At 42.6% G+C, this 21,682-nt stretch overlaps 3 protein-coding genes across 3 annotated transcripts; 1 reads left to right on the top strand and 2 right to left on the bottom strand.

The window, feature by feature from the left end:
- Positions 1-4,040: 4,040 nt before the first annotated feature.
- Positions 4,041-4,981, bottom strand: LOC124671508 (probable aquaporin TIP2-1). The gene is made up of 3 exons (XM_047207875.1): positions 4,855-4,981; positions 4,518-4,768; positions 4,041-4,409 (listed from the first exon to the last, which is right to left on the bottom strand). The coding sequence occupies exons 1-3, from the start codon at positions 4,979-4,981 to the stop codon at positions 4,041-4,043; spliced, it is 747 nt and encodes a 248-aa protein (XP_047063831.1).
- A 1,935-nt stretch (positions 4,982-6,916) lies between these two features.
- Positions 6,917-8,694, top strand: LOC124676183 (malate dehydrogenase, cytoplasmic-like). Its single transcript, XM_047212257.1, has 7 exons — positions 6,917-7,083; positions 7,196-7,354; positions 7,456-7,631; positions 7,728-8,005; positions 8,194-8,329; positions 8,403-8,514; positions 8,603-8,694. Exons 1-7 carry the CDS (start codon positions 6,981-6,983, stop codon positions 8,692-8,694), a joined length of 1,056 nt encoding a protein of 351 aa, XP_047068213.1. The 5' UTR covers positions 6,917-6,980.
- Positions 8,695-9,252: 558 nt separating this feature from the next.
- Positions 9,253-12,912, bottom strand: LOC124676725 (O-fucosyltransferase 29-like). Its single transcript, XM_047212761.1, has 9 exons — positions 12,715-12,912; positions 12,268-12,355; positions 12,107-12,183; positions 11,941-12,029; positions 11,662-11,851; positions 11,035-11,216; positions 10,845-10,947; positions 10,251-10,579; positions 9,253-9,580 (listed from the first exon to the last, which is right to left on the bottom strand). Exons 1-9 carry the CDS (start codon positions 12,910-12,912, stop codon positions 9,319-9,321), a joined length of 1,518 nt encoding a protein of 505 aa, XP_047068717.1. The 3' UTR covers positions 9,253-9,318.
- Between the last annotated feature and the right edge of the window lie 8,770 nt (positions 12,913-21,682).

The following is a 21,682-nucleotide window of genomic DNA, read 5'->3' as shown; positions in this document are numbered from 1 at the left end:
ACGCAAAGTGTAGTTTAATGCCTACCTCTGCATAATAAGGTTTGAATTCCTTGGACGTGAAATTACTGCCATTGTCTGTGACAATGCTATGAGGAACTCCAAACCGAAAGACAATGCTTTTGATGAACTTGACCGCCGATGCTGCATCTGGCGAATTTATCGGCTTCGCTTCAACCCACTTGGTAAACTTGTCGACAACTACAAGCATATACTCGTATCCTCCTGGCCACGCCTTGTGTAATTTGCCCACCGTAAATCCCACAGACGGCGCCAATTGATAAGGGATTAACTTATCAATTCCTACAAGTTGTAGACTAGGGTTTAGTTGGAAGTAGAGGGCAAGTAGATCTCGAAGGTTTCAGCCGAAAAGTACTCGACGATTAAGAAACTAGGGTTATATTGACAATGGATTCGATCCTCTCTTTGTCCCTCGACTCCCCCTTATATAGGAGGCGGAGCCGAGGGATTCGTAATACACAAGTTACAGAGTCCGGGAGGGTTGCTAACCTGTTCCGTAAAATTACAAGTCTCTATATTTCCTAATACAACTCTAACTTTTTGTCTTGTGGGCCTTCAATAAACCCCGGGTACCATCTTCGGCAGGCCCATTGGGGACGCCTATGTCACTTGGTGGGCTATTGCAATGCTGGATACTTATTAGATCCCCACAATGCCATCACAAACTGATTTTGTCTTATTACATTGAGGTCGGCCTTATCTTGGAAGTTAACAAAGAAAATCTTGGTGGCTACATCCATGAATCATTCTAAGATAATTGCTTCGTACGAAGCATCACAGGAATGTGTATGACTTTGCAGAATGATGAATTTTGTTTAAGGTTTAAGTGGGATTGGTTCACTGGGATCGCCCACCATTATCTATGAAGATAATGTTGCTTGTATTGTGCATATGCAAACAGGTTATATTAAGAGTAATATTACAAAGCATATTGCTCCTAAGCTTTTCTATCCCCATGAGCTATAAAAGGAAGGGAAAATAAAGATTTTGCAAACTAAGTCACGTGATAACCTCGCTGATTTGTTTACCAAGTTCTTTATTTCATAAATATGTATATGGAATTGATACGAGAAGACTTTTAAAATTACAAAGTTGGAGGGGGGGGTGACATGGGCATACCCTTCGGGTACTCATTATTAGTATACCTGGCTCGGCCCAATATGGAGAAGACCCAATATGGAGAAGGCCCAACAAGGCGACCCGAGGAAGTAGTCGACTAGGACTCTTGTAAAACCCTAGGCTGGTTGCATATATAAAGCTAGCCAGGGCACCCGAAAGAAGGAGGCCAAGATATAGACATAGAAATAGACAACATAGCTCCGCTACGGCGGCACCATGTAAACACATCTATGATCATATAGTGGATTGCTAGCAGCACGTAGGGATCCTCCACCGAGGGGACCCGAAGCTGGGTACATCGTGTGCCTAATCTCGTCCCCGGAATCTCCATCGCCGCTCTCTCCCGAAACCCAAGTCTATAATACGTAGCCATTGGCGAGGTGATCCCTCGTCAGGGGGATCTCCCAAGTTATAACCTGTTGCAAAGTTCGGGGGAGAAATCTCCCAGGTTATAATCTATTGAAGATTATCAGGTCTTAGGTTTGCACTCTTTCCCTTTGTGATTTTTTCATAAGGGTTTATCGTGTAAGGTTTTTAAAGAGGCAATATCAGTATAAACGGACGACATATGTCATTTTATCCTTATTTCCCATGGGGTTTTTAGAAGGAGTTTTCATGGCATATAGTACATTTCTCATGAATTTTCCCACTTGCAGGAAATGATTCCCATGATGATCGGTCGTAAAGACAAGCAAGTATTTGAGGGGGGAGGGTGTTAGGATTTATTTTATTAGGGATAATTCTCTACTTGCAAAACTAAATGTGGTTGATCCTATAACAAACGTCGCGGCAGTTCCCTCATGCTTGCTCCCACACGAACATACATGATTTCTGATCATTCTCCGCTCACGTCTCTTGCCCATGTATGTAAACTGAGATCATTGATGGGACAAAAATCATCTCCACTCGTTGACACCCCAGGCCGTTTTATGATGCTAAATAGGGTCATATGAGGCAATTTTAGGCGTGTGTGTGTGTGGGGGGGGGGGGGATAGTTCAGCGAGTTTGGAAATCACGAATCATTTTGATCACATAGTCCGACACATAAATCAATACAAAGCAAATAGTTCAACAAAAGAAGCTCATAATTTAACAAGTTTTGGAACACAAATTAGAACACATCAAATTAGGTGTTGCCTTTGTCCTCCATAGGTGCTCGATCCACTAGATCGTTTTGCTGCCGTTGATGCACATGTGGATCTAGGATCTCTTGACATATAGCAAGGAAAAAAGGCAGCCCACGATGCTGGAACCTCTTGATCATGCTCTTCAAGAGGAACATGTCTGAAATATGGTTCCGCCTCTCGCTCTCAAGCACTGGATCCGTCCACTCACTCTCAATGATCATATTGTGCAATATCACACAAGCATTCATCACCTCCCACATCTGATCTTGCCGATAAGAGGGCTTGAGATAGTCTTCACAAGTGTTGACCAAGTTGGATAGACGCCATCAGCAAAGTAGTATCCCTTGTTGTAGTGGTTCCCATTGATCACAAAGTTCACCGGGCGAGCATGACCCTCAGCAAGCTGGACGAAGATGAGTGAGCATTGCAAGATGTTGATGTCGTTGTTAGATTGTGACATACCAAATAAGGAGCACGAAATCCAAAGATCATGTGTAGCCAGCGCCTCAAGTATCACGCTCCAACCTGAAGTAGGTGCCGAAGTTTCGGATGGCATAAACAATCTTGAGGAAGAGCTTCCAGCCATCCTAAAACGGCGTTGAAACAACGACTCCTGGTGCAACGGATCCTCGATAAAGTAGTCGGCATACAACATGTAGTAACTCTCCATCCGCTGCCTTGGCTTGCATCTCCTGCGTCTTGGCGCCGAACCTCAGCGCCGTGTCTTAGCATTCCCCGCATACAGGCCGGCCAGGCAGGCAAGGATCATCATGTGCTATTCATCATCGGCGGCTACGACGGTTTGCTCTTTCATCAGCTCGGTGGACATATGCTCATCCTCGTCACCGTTGAAGTCCATGGTCGAGCAAACAAAACGCGGAGCACCTAGCGGGCGTGGTGGGCACGTAGTTGACCGCGGAGCTGCCCGCGATGCCGAACCACCGAGAAAATATGATCAGTAGGGACGATGAAGGTTGGTGCGGCAGCGAATGGCCTTTCTAGCGGCATGGGCGCGGTAGATGGGATAGGGTGGTGCCGGTGGCAAACATGGCAGCGGGGGTGGGGGGGGGGAGGGGCTGTGTCGCACGAGGGGGCAAAAATACGGTGTCTCGCTCTGGCACACTCCCCTTTTTGCTTCATCCGGCGTCCCCAATCACCCCCAACGCCTTGGGGTTCGGCCTGGCTTCGCGCCGGATTAAATTTCTGCCCAATCCGGCGGAAGACTGCGAAAAAATGTTTCATTTGGCGGAATGGTGTCATATCCCGTGGCCACCAACGAATGCCGGGACGTGAGATGGATACAATGGTGCTTGTGGTAGCACCGGACCTGAAGAAGATGAAGATCTCAAGGAGAAACCAGACCAGAGGATAGAGGGGGCCAGACGAGAGAGGAAGAGTCGATTCAATTTCTGTTCTGTTCTGTTCTGTTCTCCCCTTTCTTACAGTCCTTGGCTCCTTCTTATCGTCAGCAAGTCAAGCAGCAAGCCCAGTGCAACCAGCCCTTGGCCCATGTCCATCCGGCCCAATGTATCCACCACGCACGGGCATGACAAATGGAAGAACTCCTGGTGACGAGTGGAGATGCTCTGTGACAGTCATGGATTCATTCTCCACTTGATTGATCACAGATGTAAGGTCGAGCGGTGTTGTCGATTACAATTGGTTTGCTATGCATGGTGGATTACAACCGAAAGCAAAGACGAAATTCAAACAGGAAGTCATGGTGATGATGAAATTCAGCGGCGAGGAGGCAAGGTTCGGACCGATCGACGCTCTTCAGACGTACTCCTGGTGGCCGACCGGCTGGTAGGAGGCGATGAACACGTCGCCGTAGACAAGCCCGGCGAGGCCGCCTCCGATGAGTGGCCCGACCCAGTACACCCAGTGGCCAGAGAAGTCGCCGGCTACGGCGGCGGGGCCGAAGGAGCGTGCCGGGTTCATGGAGCCGCCGCTGAATGGGCCTGCAGCCAGGATGTTGGCGCCGACGATGAAGCCGATGGCGATGGGCGCTATGGTGCCGAGGGAGCCCTTCTTGGGGTCGGCCGCCGTGGCGTACACCGTGTACACGAGCGCGAAGGTGATCACGATCTCCATCACCACGCCCTCGATCTCGCTGATCCCGCCGACGGCGTGTGTCGGGATAGGCTGCAAAAGAAAAGCAGGGCGTACATTTTACAGTGTGGTACTGCTTCAGAGTTCAGAGTAGCGTGGCAAGAGTTCTTGCACGAGCTTAAAAAGATAGTTTATGCCAACCTGGCCGTGAGTGACAAACTGCAGGAGCAGGCATGCCACGGAGGCGCCGAGCAGCTGGGCGACCCAGTAGAAGAGCCCGGTGAGGATGGTGATGTGGCCGCCGACCGCGAGGCCGAACGTGACGGCGGGGTTCAGGTGGCCGCCGGAGATGTTGGCGGCCATGGCCACACCAACGAAGAGGGCGAACGCATGGGCGATTGCGATCGCCACCAGGCCAGCCGGGTCCAGCGCGCCACCGTCCGTCAGTTTCCCTGCGTATACAAAAAGAATTTTCAGTTATCAATGGAGATACGATTTCCCTGACAGATATTTAGAACAGCCAGCAGGAGGAGCTCACCGTAGGAAATGGCGGACCCGACGCCAGCGAACACGAAGAGGAGGGTGGCGATGAACTCGGCCACATAGGATCTGATGGACGTGGCGCTGAACGAGTCGCCGAAGCTTCCAGTTGCAAGCTTCACCATCTTTTACTCGCTTTTTTCTCTCTCTCTGTATGAATGGAAAAGTGCCTTCAGGCTAAGAGTTAAAAGTCTGACTGCTTACTGATGCTGGGGGTTCCTTCTAATTAGGCTCCATTTATACAAGTGAGATGGCTCTAATGGCCCGATGCCCTGCCAAGAAAATGCATTACAATATCATGGGCGGTGCTAAATGATCACCACAATGTTCATGAGATAAGCATTAATTGTATTTTGTGGTTGATTTTGGCCGACCAACAACCCTGGTTTGCTGAACTTTGTGTTTGTTGCAATTGTTTAGACAGCAGCCGCGTTATGATACACCACAAGACAACGAGGAGAAAGAAGCCCCTGCTTAAACAAATCTTTGGCGGTGCATTCGAACGGCCGAACTGTTGTATATATGCTCCCTTTACTTCTCGTTTTGCATCTACTAGTATTGAAATTAGGTGAATTCATTCAATCTTATGAATGCTAGTTCAGGATTATCACTTTCCCTGATGTCATGATTCCTAAACAACACTATCCTACTATATGGGAATTGATTGGTTGGATCATTGTTATTGAAATACTGCATCATAAATATATTACAAACAGGGGCTGGTTCTCCAGTTCCCTGGAATGCAAGAGTACATCGGCAAGTCACAATAGATATTGTATTATGCAGTAATACATCATTATTGATACATGTAAATAATGTAATACAAATAACATAGAGAAATTTAGAGAGGTTCGGTGGAAGTGATCCAATGAATATCGACACTCCATTTAGAGCAGGTGAAGCATACAAAATTAAAATAAATAAGCTTCTGACTGGTACAGCAATTGAAAATTGCAAATTGAGCAATATTATACAGTACTAGTGCGCTGCAATGAGTGGCAATGACTTCATAAGATGGTGAGACCAAAACAGCCTATCTTCATTATACTGCCCATTGTGAATTTTGTGCGAAGGAATGTGTCCCTTCTGGTTGCACAGCTCGGCAATTTTTACAGCTTTTCCTGGGATTTCACTTCAACATTTTGTATAGCTAACTGTTTTTAGGTGTTGTTCAGCTAACTTCAGTAAGGCTAAGGTTAATTGGGATCAAACACTGAAGGGCTTCCCTAAAATTGCATCATAACGAATGCAACTTCGACCTTCTGTGAGAAGTGCAATAATTTTTTGTACTTCATACTAATCAACTATATAAATATTTCTTGCTGAGTGGAATATCTATGCAATAATGTTGCATCTTCATAATTTAAAACCCATATTTTTCGAAGTGCTTAGCACCTATGCAGATAGTCCTAGTAGCTCAACGCCACAGGCACAAAAGTGTCAAAAATGATTTAACACCTTGTTGGTTACCAATAATATAATGATTTATTCAAACGGATTTAAATCCAATTCTAGTAGAGTTTGCATTTAGTTTTACCATAAAATATGTAGCCTACCCCTTTCCATCGGCTAATACACTATTTAATCTATTTTAAATAGTTGTGTCCTCCCGATTACCCATGTCTAGTGTCTTCATGTTTGTCCAGTTTAAACGTGAGGGGGGGGGGGTCAAATTATCAAATATATAGGCAAGTCCTTCAACATAGGAAATCTTGATATATGAGAGCCTCTAATGCTATGTCTCACATTAAGTGCAAAATTCATATTGAGGTTCACTTGCACAAATCCTGAAACCTTATTAGACATTTACGACTTATAAATAGTTATTTTTTTTTGGGTTATTTGAGAAATAAAAAAAACTGTTGAAGTAGCATGGCATCCGAGTCTTTCCCCATTATGCCAAACTTTAAGTCAGGGAGCTCGATTTCTTGCGGCAAGCAGCATGGCATCCGAGTCTTTCCGCATAGCCTAGCAAAGGCAAGGTATCATGCGATGGCCTACTTGGTGCTATTTGAACTCTGCTAATTGATTGATCCCACATAAGCCGAACACAAGGAAGACATTGTTAGAGACCGTTTAATCACTCGCATACAGATTTCACCGAAAGAACTCTTGTCAATAGTGATGTCTTCTATTTCTCTCCTCCAGCGCCTCGTGAGATGGCGCCCGTGGGTGTCGAGAGACGATCCGAAGCAAGCCGTCAAAGTTCTTGTCACGGGAGCCGCAGGTAAACACCCCAAGTTCAGAAGCTCATACTGTCATACACTGAATCAGGCAATAACCTCTTACTGATCAGAAGGAAAGGAGCTCACACAAGTGCGTGCATTGTTGCCTCGCAGGGCAGATCGGGTATGCCATCGTCGGGATGATCGCGAGGGGCCTGATGCTAGGACCCGACCAGCCGGTGGTCCTCCACATGCTCGACCTCCCGCGCGCCGCCGACGCCCTGAACGGCGTCAGGATGGAGTTGATTGACGCTGCGCTGCCTCTGCTCAGAGGTATACTGCACTGCATCCATTTTCAGCTTCCCAGGTAGCCAAGGTTCCAAGGCGTTGTAGGCTGTAGCTACGCGTGTTACAGAAGAAGTATTTTGTCACAGGCGTTGTGGCGACGAGCGATGAGGCCGAGGCGTTCAAGGGCGTCAACGTGGCCATCTTGATCGGCGGATGGCCGAGGAAAGAAGGGATGAAGAGGAAAGACCTAATCGCCAAGAACGTCCCCATCTACAAGTCCCAGGCCTCCGCTCTGCAGCAGCACGCTGCGCCGAACTGCAAGGTGCGATGCAATGCAACGGCACAAGTACAATTAGAGAGCGCTAAAGAATCGCCAAGTAAACCAACAAACTTTTCACCGGGGTTGATCCCTTTGCAGGTTCTAGTGGTGGCTAACCCTGCGAACACCAACGCGCTCGTCCTCAAGGAGTTCGCCGGCGGGATCCCCGCCAAGAACATCACCTGCCTCACACGGCTCGACCACAACCGCGCGCTGGGCCAGGTCGCCGAGAAGCTGAACGTACCCGTCGGCGACGTCAAGAACGCCATCATATGGGGGAACCACTCCTCGACCCAGTTCCCTGATGCCAGCCACGCCACCGTCAAGACCGAGCTCGGCGAGAGACCGGTGAAAGAGCTTGTCGCCGACGAGAAATGGTAACCTGGTCACGTTCCGTCGCATTCCTTCGCACAAAACTGAAGATGTAAGCTTAGTCAGTTGCCTTCTATCTTGTGTGTTGTATACATGGTCACCTGGTCACGTTCCGTCGCATTCCTTCGCACAAAACTGAAGATGTAAGCTTAGTCAGTTGCCTTCTATCTTGTGTGTTGTATACATGGCGAAGGCTGAGGGAGGAGTTCGTCAGCACCGTCCAGCAGCGCGGCGCGGCCGTGATCAAGGCACGGAAACAGTCGAGCTCGCTGTCCGCCGCCAGCGCCGCCTGCGACCACATGAGAGACTGGGTCCTTGGCACCCCAAAGGTACAACCCCATATGCCATGACTTTCTCATGTTTTATCACTATGAACTTGCAACTAAAACTGCACCGTCTCAGGGTACCTGGGTCTCCATGGGCGTCTGCTCCGACGGAAGCTACGGCATCCCCGAAGGCACCTTCTTTTCGTTCCCGGTGACTTGCGACAAGGGCGAGTGGTCAATCGTGCAGGGTGAGCGTTTTCAAGTACATTGCAGAGATCGTTTGCATTGCATCGTTGCGTCATGGTTCTCCTCAAACGTTCAGTGTATTTGTTTCAGGTCTTCAGATTGACGACTTTGCACGCTCCAAGATGGAGGCCTCGGCAAGCGAACTCAAGGAAGAGAAGGCCGTGGCAATAAATATCCTCTGATCGAATGTAAACCAATTGTTTCAGTAAATAAACCAGCCATGGTCTATAATGGCTGAAGCAGAGCTTCAGTTCACGTTCAGTTTGGCCTTGTTGTATTAACATAAACTAAAGAGAAGTTTCGCTCATGAATCCAGATCACATGAAAAGAGAAAGAAATTGAACGCAGAGAAAGGTTGACTGTGCTCGGTAACTATCAAGAACACATCACCGTTAGTAGCATCTTCCTAAAAGAGCAAACTATTCTTACGAGAAAGAAAACGTAACAAATTACACGTACTCACATAGAGCAAAAGTCTTGCATCGGACATTGTTAACAGCACACTATCTAATGGGTCATTCATGTTATCGTGTATAGATCACAATTACAGGTCATGTGTCTTGAGTTAGTAACACCTTACCGTGGCAGTTTCTTTGATTTAGTTAAACAACTAGGGAACCAAGCTGGAGCTGTGAGTCTGAATTGTTTGTAGCACAGTGAACCACCAGGATAGCACGAAATGGCGTGATGAGTTTGCTGTCAGCATCTGTTTCATTTGGTCCAAATATAATTTTTTAACTTAGCAAATATGTACTTTCCCAATGCATCAACGCCAGGCTCAATGAATTTCCCAGAATTCTCGTTTTCTAGCTCACTTGGGCTGCCAACTTATCAGTTTGTACCGTTAATGATCTGTTCGCTGGTATTCTTTGACAGATACAAGATGATGGCATTTCATGGAAATCATCTCGTCCATGTCTGGCATCATCTGGTTCCCCCATAAGGCCCCGCTGGATTTTCTTTACCTTCCGCGCAAATATATCCCAACCCATTTGATTTCGTGTCTGAAATAATACATTGAGCTTTTTCGTGTTTGGGCGAATAGTTCTCTTGTGGCCCATGTATCGCCTGAAGATTTCACACGGCATAAAGACCATTAGCATATAAATTATACAATCAAATGAGCATAACTAAACAACCAGCAACATACACAACTATGCAAAACATACAAAGAGACTTGTAGCATTAGGGATAAGATAGAGTGTGGACCCTACCTCAACACTTGTTTGCACTGTGTTACAATATACTCTCTCTTTCCAAACAGATAAAGCATATACAGTTTTTTCCTAAGTCAAACCTTTTAAAGTTTGAACAAATTTATAGAAAAAATATGAGATATCACTGTTGGGGAAATCGTTAACTGGTAACTTATCGGTCAGCTGGCGAGTTGGTGATTAATGGACTAATCGACCAGTTAATCGTCCATTTAATCAATTTATTGGCCGATTAATCAGTTTATCGGCTACTCGGTGGCCCTCCGAGTAGGGATTAATCGGCCAGTTAACTGGTTAATCGGCCGATTTTTTTAACAGTGAAAAATATCGATATCTACAATACCAAATCAATATTGAATTGGTACTACAGATATCGATATTTATTTCTGAAAACTTGGTCAAACTTAAATAAGTTTGAGTTGGGACAAAACTTATATGGTTTATATTCTGGGAAGGAGGACGTAATCTACAAAGGCATTTTCTAGAATACACAGACATATCCAGAAATAAGAGAGATATATTACCTGCGGCCAGCTAATACCTTGGCCATGTTTCCGTTATTATTTGTAACAAAAACATCACTCTCATCACAGACAATGAAGTCAACAGCAGCCAATCGTGAAGAAAACGGAAGGAATGGTTTCAAATCATCCCCAGCAAGCATCTCCTTGGTGTAGAAGTTTGGAAAGAGTTCCCGCAGAGGTCGGAGAGTTTCTTCTCCACCATATATTTCTCCAGAAGCAACATACAGGTAAGTTTCATTGCCAAAACCAAGAGCTCGCAGCATTAAACCAATTTCGTGGGGAGTTAATGGACATTTTCCCCTAGTGCGCTCATCCTCAGCACTCAAGTCCTGCTAGAAATCAATCTAAAATCATTTCATAATTCAAAGCTTACTCTAAATGAAACCAACTGACCAACATCCAATCACCAGAAACATCACCATTAAAAGCAATAAGTTATCTCACACCACGTGTTCTTTTAAGGAAATCCTACTCAACATACTCTTGTAGGTACATAAACGAAATGCAAAACCCAACATATAACCAATAATAGTTATGGACCCATCTGTTGAGAACTATACGATAGGGAAGTCTCATCAAGTTTCAGAGACTTACAGGTAATGTATCCCATCGTTTCCTGATTTCAGCAAGTTCCTTTCTTTCTTTTTCACCGCCACCGTAGTAGCAGCCAGAAAATGCAAGCATGTCAGGTTCAAACCTAATGGTATAACCGAAAGATTATCTTTATTAAATATGCGTACTTTCAGGGTAAATGTTCATAAATTCCATTCAGGAAGGAGCATACCTCAAGTGAATGGCAACATATCGCGAGCTCATGGTTCTCAGCCTCCGCACCAACTTTCTACCCAGACTTTGTATGGATCGTGTAAATCTTAACGCATGAAAGTTTACTCGACACCGTAACTTCTGCAATTCTTCATCAAGCTCACCGGTGAGACGATAATCAAACTTAGTTAGTTGCAAAGCCTGCAATAATTTCATCTCCAAGTTAATAGGCATGTGTAGTTACGTCCATATATTCATCACATATAACTCCAGTATCTCTATAATGTTTTGATATATGTTGCCAATTAACAAAGCTTTTAATACAGTTCTTAAGAGAAGGGAAATAAGAATGTATTCTCTTAACAATTAATGATGCTACCAAGTTCACCATGCGACAGGTAAGCAATTGGATAACCAAATGTTCACATATCACCATGTAACTGCCTATACTCAACCAGATGAATAAGATGGTTATCTTGAAATTAAACGAACAAATAAGCAGGAAGACTGAGAAATGAAATATCTTCTATGTTTATGTGATGGCATGCTTTACAATGAAAGAAGCCATAAATAGCAGAAAGTACTTGATAAACAGGAAGCAATATGCAAGAAGTTCCAAATTAATGCAGTTGTTTGGTTTACTTACTCGCCTTCGCATCAGAATAGGCAAGACTTCATCGACGTAGAACTCAGGCATGGACTTTCTAGGTGCCCGCATAGTCCATGGGAGTTTATCCATTGATGTCATCACTTCATAAGGGATCCTTTTAACAACAGTTACATCCTTTGATAGGTATGAAATGAACCAGTCCGCATCAAAAATATCGGAGAAGTCGCTGCATATAACACACACAGTATGAGAACAAGTCTCTGCCAGTTACAATCAACTATAGCAATCCCATGCAAATTCAAGTTTTTAGGTCACCTGTCATCCTTCCAGAATGAGTGGTGGTCCAACTCGGGTACAACGAGTGTGGCATTCAAAATCCGGGCAACAACAACAGCATCTATTATCTGGAAACTGAAGATTCATAATGGTAATACAATGGATAATAAAAACAAATCAATTACAAGCTGAAAGAAAATTATACCCCTATGCGCTGTTGGTTCAGCCCCCCGCTAGTTCCAATGAGCAAGTAACCGGTAGAACTGTTCTCGGGCACAGCAGCTGAAAGATGAACACAGATAAACCTGAAACATTGCAAGTTTGCAACTTTTATCGATCTTCATATTACTGTCTGAGTAGACTAACCTCTTAACTCTGGGCTCCTCCCACTGCATCCGTAGTACAAGTTGGAATACCTTGATTTCCAAATATCAATGGGTCCATTATTTCTAACCTGCACATATTCGGGAGGGAGCAAAATCAATTGAGAACACAGACATAGCTATGAAGCAGAAAATGCCATAAACAAGCGAGAAAGAGACTAGTAAAGCTTTGCACCCAAAAGATGTTAGTTGATTAGCCAAACTACGAAACCTACAAAACGAACTTCTCACTCGAATTCCTTCAACTAGTTCCTACTAGGTTACAATGTGACAGGTATAGGCATGTAGCCATTCGGAATTTCACTGATAATACTCAAATTCTTTCTAGGGTAACCACACTCAACAATCTCAACAAAATTCTGGCGAATTATAGAGTAAAAGGGTCCAAGCGGCCGCCATTTACCTGATTGGGTTATTCTAAAAAAATTACCTGATTGGACCGCCACCGGCTCCGGATCCGCGACCAGTCGGCGTCGGTGACGATGTGCCCGGTGAAGAGCGATACGAAGCCTAGAACGAACAGAGCCGTGCCGAGGAATAATGGTGAAGGCGGCGCCCTCCTCGCCGCCTTGGGCGAGGCGGAGCCCACACCGGAGTGTGGCTTCGCCGGATCAGGCTTCCTCCCCATGCCGCACCCTTATCTGGCCGTACCCCACGGGAAGCAGACCGGAATATGCAGAAACTGCAGCCTCGGCGGCGGCGAGAACGCCGGAGTTGGAGCTGCTGCACTAGATCGTGGAGGCGCGTGAGCTCGCGAAGAGGGCTTCCATGGCGAGTGGAGGAAACAGTTGTGTGAACGCGGAGTGGGGCGTGGGACTGTTCCAGGGCCCACATGCCATAGACAAGTAAAGGCAGAAAGAAGGAAAACTCAGAGAACTGGGCTGCATCTTCTTCTTTTTCAGCCATAGCGGATGTGTTGTGGTACGTTGGCCCAACTCGATTTGTGGGCTTGCTTGTGTATTTTTTTTGTCTGTTCACTCCTATTATGCCCAGCTAGATTCAAAATGGGCCACATGTTCTCTCTCATATTCTGCTCCCGAGACATGTTGCTCTCTTTTGCATCCCGGCGGACTCCTCTCCTCTTCTCCTCTGTCGGCTCGGAAGAGTGGTGAGGGGACGGGAGACGGGCCTTTTATGTATACTAGCACATTCATATGTTGAATCCTGAGACATTAAATCTAGTATGGAAGCATGATAGTATTAGCACTTTCACCGTGACTGTTAGTGAATGGAGCAAAACTCGCCATAAACCAACAGACAATTCAAGGTGGCGCCGCGGCTGAAACATGTGAGAAAAGACCATAGCATCAGAAAACACTCGAAAGGCTCCTCCAAGAATGAAAGAAATTGACAAAGAGAAGTACAATCAAAAGAAAAACGCTCAAAAGCCAGCCTCTGTACTACTCAATTCGCTATGTCACTAATCTTTGAACATTCTGGGGCTCTTCCCACTTTTTTTTCTTAGCGGGCAAAAATAACCTCACCGAGTTATCCTTGCCCTATGCTTGATTGCTTGACGGGGATCCAGTCGGTGAGGTTGTTGCGAAGGCCTACCGAGGCGGGTGAGCGAGTGCACGTCATGCATGTAAATTGGCTATTTTTATATTAAACTAATTAGTTAAGTCATTGTAACATATTTTTTATATGCTGAGAGAAATTTCTATGATAACAAACATTGAAAAGTGATGCATGTAAATCGGTCATATTTATATTAAACATTTTTACTTGTTTATAACTCACTATGTATATAGTCATTGTTAGTATATTTATGTATATAGTCATAGTTAGTATATTTATGTATATTACAAAAAAGTGATCACATAAAGTACATTTAACGTCAATCTTGGAAATTGCACTTAACTAAACTTATAGCATACAGAGTATATTGCAAGGAAACTGATGTTAGTTGTTGCTTTAGAGATATTTTATTCTTGAGAGACGTTTATTTTATTTTTTGTCTATATAAAACATTTCTCGAAGGGAGAAAAAAGTAACAAATCTCTCTTGTCTATACTCATTATCTTTGTCCGCTCATACAAGTTGGATCTCTATCTATTTCTTCATATCTATTTTATTGCCCATATATATCACGTCAAGGGCTAGCTTTAAGATCCATAGAGGTTTCTAGAGTGCATTATTATATATATCTATAATATCTATAAAGTTGATCTCTACTATTTTCATTTAATATTTGCAAGCTCTTTCCACAATAAGCCACATCATCTCTATTATTTCTAGCCATCAGATTATCATCTAACCGTAGTGTGGTCCTACAAGCTCCTTCCTTGCTTTGCCCAACCCTCTTAGCTACATGTTGGTCGCACAAACACAGTAGTAGTCTCCTTGGTTCCTCATCGCTTCATATTCACATCATTAGGGATCAATTTTCCTTCCACTACGGGTCTTCCATTATTCTATAACTAGATTTAGATGTGAGCCCGTGAAACTCATGCACCTGCATACTTTATATAACATCCATAAAAATTAGGTGAAAAAACATAATCCGTTTCTTAGGTTACAGAAAGCAAAGTCAATAGGACGAACTTAAGATAAAAGCACACAAAATTACAATCAAAATAGAAGACATTTATATACAACCAAGGAAACTGAGTAATATATTATAAAAGCATACACTTGATCTACACGTACACTCGACACGCTGAGTCCACACACACTTTTGGAACCTGGGTGCGCGTGCACCTAGTTTTTTAAAAAGTGAAAATATATAATTTAAAAGTTTCAAAAAATATTGAAATAAAATTTTGCATATACATATTATGTTTACATACTCGTGTAAGTTTTCACGAAAAAATATGATTGTATGTAGCCTACACAAAAATTACAAAAATGTTCAAATGAAACTAACGTTTAGATTTATACTATTCACAGGAATAGGAACTTCTATTTTATTATTTTTGTGTAGGTCACATACGATCCAATTTTTTCGTGAAAACTTACACAGATAAGTATCAACATAATATGTACATGTAATATTTTATTTCATTTTTTTTGAAACTTTCAAATAGCATTATTTGAATATTTCATGAAAGATGCGCGCGCCCAGGTTTCGTTTGATATTTTCCACAGTTGATGGCTATGTCAAGAGAAACCGAAGTAACGAAGGAAGAACAAAAGCAACATCTACATAAGTTAGGTACTGTTGTTGCAGCACCGAGGAAACACAAACCTAATTGGCACTTGCACCACCAAAAATTAACACCGCTGGGGCACACCCAAGTGCACATTACACGGGTTTCGTATTGTAAGCATTTTGTTAAAGCCGTACACATGTTATGCACAACAATCATATCTAACCTTATGCATGGTATAATCTTAATTATTGTGCAAAAAGCTTGAAATTAGATGAAAAAAGATGGATACCTTGTATAGAGCAGATCCTGCAAAGGGCATGATCTTAATTATTCCCAACATATGTGACCACCCAATTTCATTTACAAAATTTTCACATGGGGGACACCAACTATAAAAGTATCGGTCTATATGAAAACCCATTTGAAGAAAGTAAGAAATCTTCTCTCTCAACCATTTTGTGCAGGATACTGAGATAATATTCAAGGTACAGATGCAACACAGATCAAATACAAATAAAAGCACGGTTATAAACAAATAATTGTCAAACACAAAACAAAGAACTGTCTTTGGCCTGAGCTGCACAATCATTGGTAGAAGACTTTATCAATTGGATACTGGAATCTTTTCGAGAGAAAAAAAGTGGATGATGGTATCAACTCAGGAATGTACAACAGCCTCCATCCTGATCAAGTCACGAAGCCTAGAGCGAACTGAACAATAATAAACATACAACAACATTGTTTCATGAATTTACAATATTACTTTCCCTGAGAATGACAATAGAGAATAGAACAAGCTACTTAGATAAGCAATTGATAGGATGCACAAAAAGCTTGCACAAGGAAACTATTGCACTAGGCACTGAGTTCATATTTGCGTGCCAACTACAAAAGGGAGACCGCAATCCTTGGATTCTACGGTAAGTAAATAACCTAAAGGGAACAAATAAATCATAACACCAAACTAACAGATGATACAAAACATAGACCTGACTTGTGCTTGCTATGAGAAACCGAAAATTTCTTAAAACTGCAATAGTATGTAAAGGAAGGCGCAAGAAACTATATGGAACTGATTTCAGATATTTTACCTGCTTTTTGTTCAGGCATTCTTCATCTTCTTACCGGCCCATCCGTTTTCTATGTTAACGTCCTGCGCCAAGAAATGATATACACAAGACCTGCATCAGCACAAGACATGGTAATGTAGCAGACATACTTACTATACACAAGATTTATGCAGCTGGACATCACAAGCTAACTCAACACTAAGCAAGCCAAATTTCACTCAGCTCAATTATATTCATGAAGAGTTAGTTTGCCTCTATGGTTATCAGCCGAACCCACATGGCAAATGAAACCGAACAGTCATGTCATGTAACTTTTCAATTCCAGCAAAAAGGAAATGCATGCAATCAGAGAAAGACAAGTTCGAGATTTTTCGATAATGGATGCTTTATTACTTTGAGAAGAAATTACACCCGGCCTCTGCATAATGAGGATGCACACAGCCGTTTATATGTCTCAAGTCGAAAGTCTGAAAAACGATAACAAGGCGAAATACATACCGAGGCGATGAAACATAAGATGGCTAAGGTGTGGGTGGGGCTTCAATCCGCAGACTATGTTGCCACCAATATAGGAAAAAAGTAGCCCTCGCCGCAGCCTCTAACAGTGTACAGACCTCCGTAAATAGATCTCGGTTCTCCACTCGCTGAAGAGGTAACCACAAACGGAGAATACATGTACATCTGTAGATAACCTGCAAGATAGAGCATTTTTTATCGTTAAAAATCTTGTCATTTCTACATAGCCAAACCGCCCAGATAACTGCGAGCGGCCCCACCCTAAGAAGCAACTTGAACCTTGGATCGATACCATGAAGCCAATTGCCGAAGACATTAGCCACACTAGTCGGAGGATACAGTCTAGACGCTACTAGGATGATTGACCATATAGATCTCGTAAACCAGCACTGGAAGAAAATGTGTTTAATAGTTTCGTCATGTTGACAGAAAACACATCAAGTACTCCCATGCAGTTTCGCTTAACAAGATTGTCTTTGGTGAGGATAACCCCCCGACAAGGATACCATCCAAATATTTTAATTTTTAATGGTATTTCATCTTCCAAATTTTCTTATTATTATCAACTGGTATGTTAGAATGAAGGATCGCATTGTATAGAGAATGGCCTTCTGACTGCACCTTATTCCGAGGAAGAGGTTCAGAAGGCGATCTTCCAAATGGAATGTAATAAAGCACCGGGTCCAGATGGTTTTCCCGCTGAGTTTTATCAAACTTTTTGGGACACTATTAAATCAGACCTTCTAGATTTGTTCAGTGCTTTGCACATGGGACAACTAGAACTATTTCGTCTAAATTTTGGTGAAGTAATTTTGTTACCGAAAGTTAATGAGGTAGAAATGATTCAACAATATGGACCTATTTGCCTATTAAATGTAAGTTTTAAGATTTTCACGAAAGTGGCCACCATTAGACTTAATACGGTCACGGATCGTGTTGTTCATCCATCGTAGACCGCTTTCATGCAAGGAAGAAATATCCTGGATGAGGTGGTGGTTCTGCATGAGACTATACATGAGATGCATACCAAGAAATTACATGGGGTTATTTTAAAATTAGACTTTGAAAAGGCGTATAATAAGGTTAAGTTGTCTTTCCTACAGCAGACTCTCAGGATGAAAGGTTTTTCTCCTATGTGGCATGCTCTGATCAATGATTTTATGTATGAAAGAAGTGTGGCAATCTGGGTTAATGATGACACCGGACACTACTTTTAGACACGAAAATGGTTACGCCAGGGTGATCCGTTGTCACCAATGTTGTTCAACATTGTTGCGGATATGCTGGCTATCCTGATAGAGCGGGCCAAGTCTGATGGTCAGATTGAAGGGGTGATTCCATATCTGGTTGATGGTGGTTTAACAATCCTTCAGTATGCCGATGATAAAATTTTGTTTATGGATCATGATATTGAAAAATCTCGCAACCTAAAATTAATTTTGGCGGCATTTGAGCAGTTGTCAGGATTAAAAATCAATTTCCATAAAAGTGAATTGTTTTGTTTCGGTGATGCCCAAGACAATGCAACTCTATATGTAGAGTTGTTTGGTTGCAGGCAAGGCCAATTTTCTATTCGCTATTTGGATATTCCGATTCATTATCAAAGACTCACAATCGCTGAATGGAAAATAGTGGAAGAAAGACTACAAAAACGCCTTAGTAGTTGGAAAGGAAAATTGTTGTCCCTGGGAGGAAGATTGGTACTCATTAATATGGTACTGACAAATATGGTATTGTATATGTTATCCTTCTTCCTCGTACCAAAAGGAATTATGTATAAACTCCATTATTATCGATCCAGATTCTTTTGGTAAGGGGACAGCGAGAAAAAGAAATGTCGACTGGTTAAATGGAGTATAGTTTGCAATGTTCAAGAAATCGTTAATCTTAACTTATCGCTCGGCCTAAAAATGGAGATTAATCTCTTATCGGACGATTAATCGATTTTATCGATCGCCCATTTATCGGCTTAATTTTTTGTAAATCCTAATTTTCAACGCTAAATTTTCTATAATATGATATGTAAAAATAATATTGGAGTATTGACCAGAAGTATTACCATGATTCTTTGCATTTGAATCAATAAAACTTGAAAATTTGAGCTAATGCACAATTCTACAAGACTATAGGACGAAAATATCGACTGCCATACCGAATTTCAGCGAAATTTCACTGACAACCGGCTGAAATATCGGTCACCAAAGTGAAAATCGACGAAATATCGGCTCCCAGACATAAAATCGGCTGAAATATCGGTGGGGCGATAAATTAGCCGATATGCTAAAATTTTATCTGTCACCACCCGATTCACGATAAACCGGCCGATAAATCGATATCTTGGCCAATTTTTTGAAGAGTGTAGTTTGTAGTTCTAAAGATCTAGGAGGGCTTGGAGTTCATGACCTGGAGGTCAAGAATTCAGCCCTGCTAGGTCAATGGTTGTTCAAGCTTCTTACTGAGGACGACGGGATTTGGCAAACTATTCTTAAGAGGAAGTATATCTGCTCGAAGACGTTATCGCAAGTGGTTTGGAAACCAGGGGATTCACACTTCTGGACAGGTCTCATGGCCGCAAAGAAATTCTTTTTCCGCCATGGTACTTTTTCAATCAAGAATGGAGCACAGATACAGTTCTGGGAAGACATTTGGTTAGACAATGCACCCTTATGTGAACAGTATCCTGCTTTGTATAGTATTGTTCGTCGCAAAAGTGATACCATTGCTACGGTAATGGCTACCTCACCTCCGAATGTGACATTCAGACGGGTCTTGCTTGGACAAAGGCTATTGGTATGAAATTCCCTAATAGATCGTCTGGGAGATATACAACTATCACCCGAACCTGACGAATTTAGGTGGAATCTTCATGTAGATGACAAGTTCAAGATAAATAGACAACAATATACAGAATGAAGATCTGGATCAATCAATCAACACTAACCATTAACATAAATTCTTTCGAAAGGGCTTAACCATGGTGAGTACAGCCCACTAAGCACCAATGGCATCAACATGTGGGATACTCAACCGCACGCATTCATACATGCATCATCTGCACACAAAAATTAAGGCATGCATCCACTGAAACATATATCAATAATTTAGCTTCCATACTACCACCTAGACAGGCATGAAACTTAATCAAGTTCCAGGAAAAATTACAGATGATGCATCTAAATGCAGGAAAAGCAGATCAGAAAATCCCTGGTTCAGAATAGTGAGAGTGAGATTTTTTCATCTCTTGTAACACACAGATCCCACGTCGCCTGCATTTATGCCAAGGACCAGAAGGCAGTCTATGGCAACCAGTTATATCTTGGCATGAGGTTTAGAATGACGTTTGAAACTGAAGAGTCTGGAACCAGAATCTACAGTTTCCACATGATACCTAATTTTTGGATTGTACAGTCATCTTTCTTAATGCAAAATCACTTTTAAAAAAGTGAGTTTGCTATGTATCTTGTTTCTAAATACAGCTTGCTTCAATTTAAACTTGGTGCATATACTCATGTTTTTTTTGGCATGTGAACTTCTATATAAGAGTATTTCGAAAAAGGTAAATTGTGATATTTGCGTCCAGATACATGGGTACAATAACTGGCATAAGTGATCTGGATCCTGCAAGGTGGAAAAGCTCTCAGTAGCGCAATATTCAGGTTCTGTGTGATCCATAAAAACTAAAGTTGCCAAACTGATGAGCCATATCTTCTAGTTTTGTTGAAGTAAGTATATGCAAGTGTAGGGCGCATAGGATGAAGCAGCACCAAGTGAAAGGCGTACCAGGGGTTTTCTCTAGGAAATCAGGCCAATCATCGCTTCATTCTTCATCTATCCCACACCATTTTTCACAGCAAAGCGTGCAGCACAACGTCCAGTTAGACATGCCACCGCTGGGAAATGTGGAAACTTTATATCAGTGAAAGCAAATCTATATTTAATTGATATTGTTCATTACATGAATATTAAGTTGTAAATCTCTTATCTAATTGAATTTCAATAAAAATACCTACGCAAGATAATCACTTTAAGAAAAGGGAAATAACAAATATGGGAAAGCAAATAAAATTAGGCAACCTCTAGTGCAGCAGTGTTTAACCATTCTCCCTTGGTACAGAACCAACAACACGGGAAAATTGTGGAAGTAAGCCAGAATTGTTCACAAACAAAAGCATGGTAAGATAGACATTTTTTAAATAAACAGTTCAGATTCCTTGGAAGAAAAGAAATAAAATATCAAGCGGTCCAAGGTGGAACCCAAATCCTTCACTATTTCCTGGTCGTCACTAATAAATAATTGACCAAGTAAATAAATATGGGTTGTTACCAGAGGATGACAGGGACATGAAGCGGAACCATGTCATTATTGTTCTACTAAAGACAGGCTAATTGGTGACATAGCACATGTTTTATTCGAGAAATTAAGTGCATACTGCACATTGGGACTCCTGGTTACTTGTGTCTCGCCAAGGGGTTTACGGCTTTACGCTCTGCAAAATTGCTACCTAAGGCATAACCTTATCAGGAAAAGGATGCTGCTATCTATAGAAGCAAACATTGGTGCAAGTAAGACATAGATAACATCAAGTATAATAGAACCCATCAGCACTAATGTTTGCCATTTTCATTAATAAAGAAGAAGTACAGAATTTGTCCAGTTTATTAGCGGGAAACCGGCCGAAAACCGAAACAAGTGCCCCGACGACCGTCATGGAGCACGACC

Source organism: Lolium rigidum, chromosome 7, assembly GCF_022539505.1.
Source record: "Lolium rigidum isolate FL_2022 chromosome 7, APGP_CSIRO_Lrig_0.1, whole genome shotgun sequence".
NCBI classification, from domain to species: domain Eukaryota; kingdom Viridiplantae; phylum Streptophyta; class Magnoliopsida; order Poales; family Poaceae; genus Lolium; species Lolium rigidum.
This window is presented reverse-complemented; position numbering and strand designations above follow the sequence as displayed.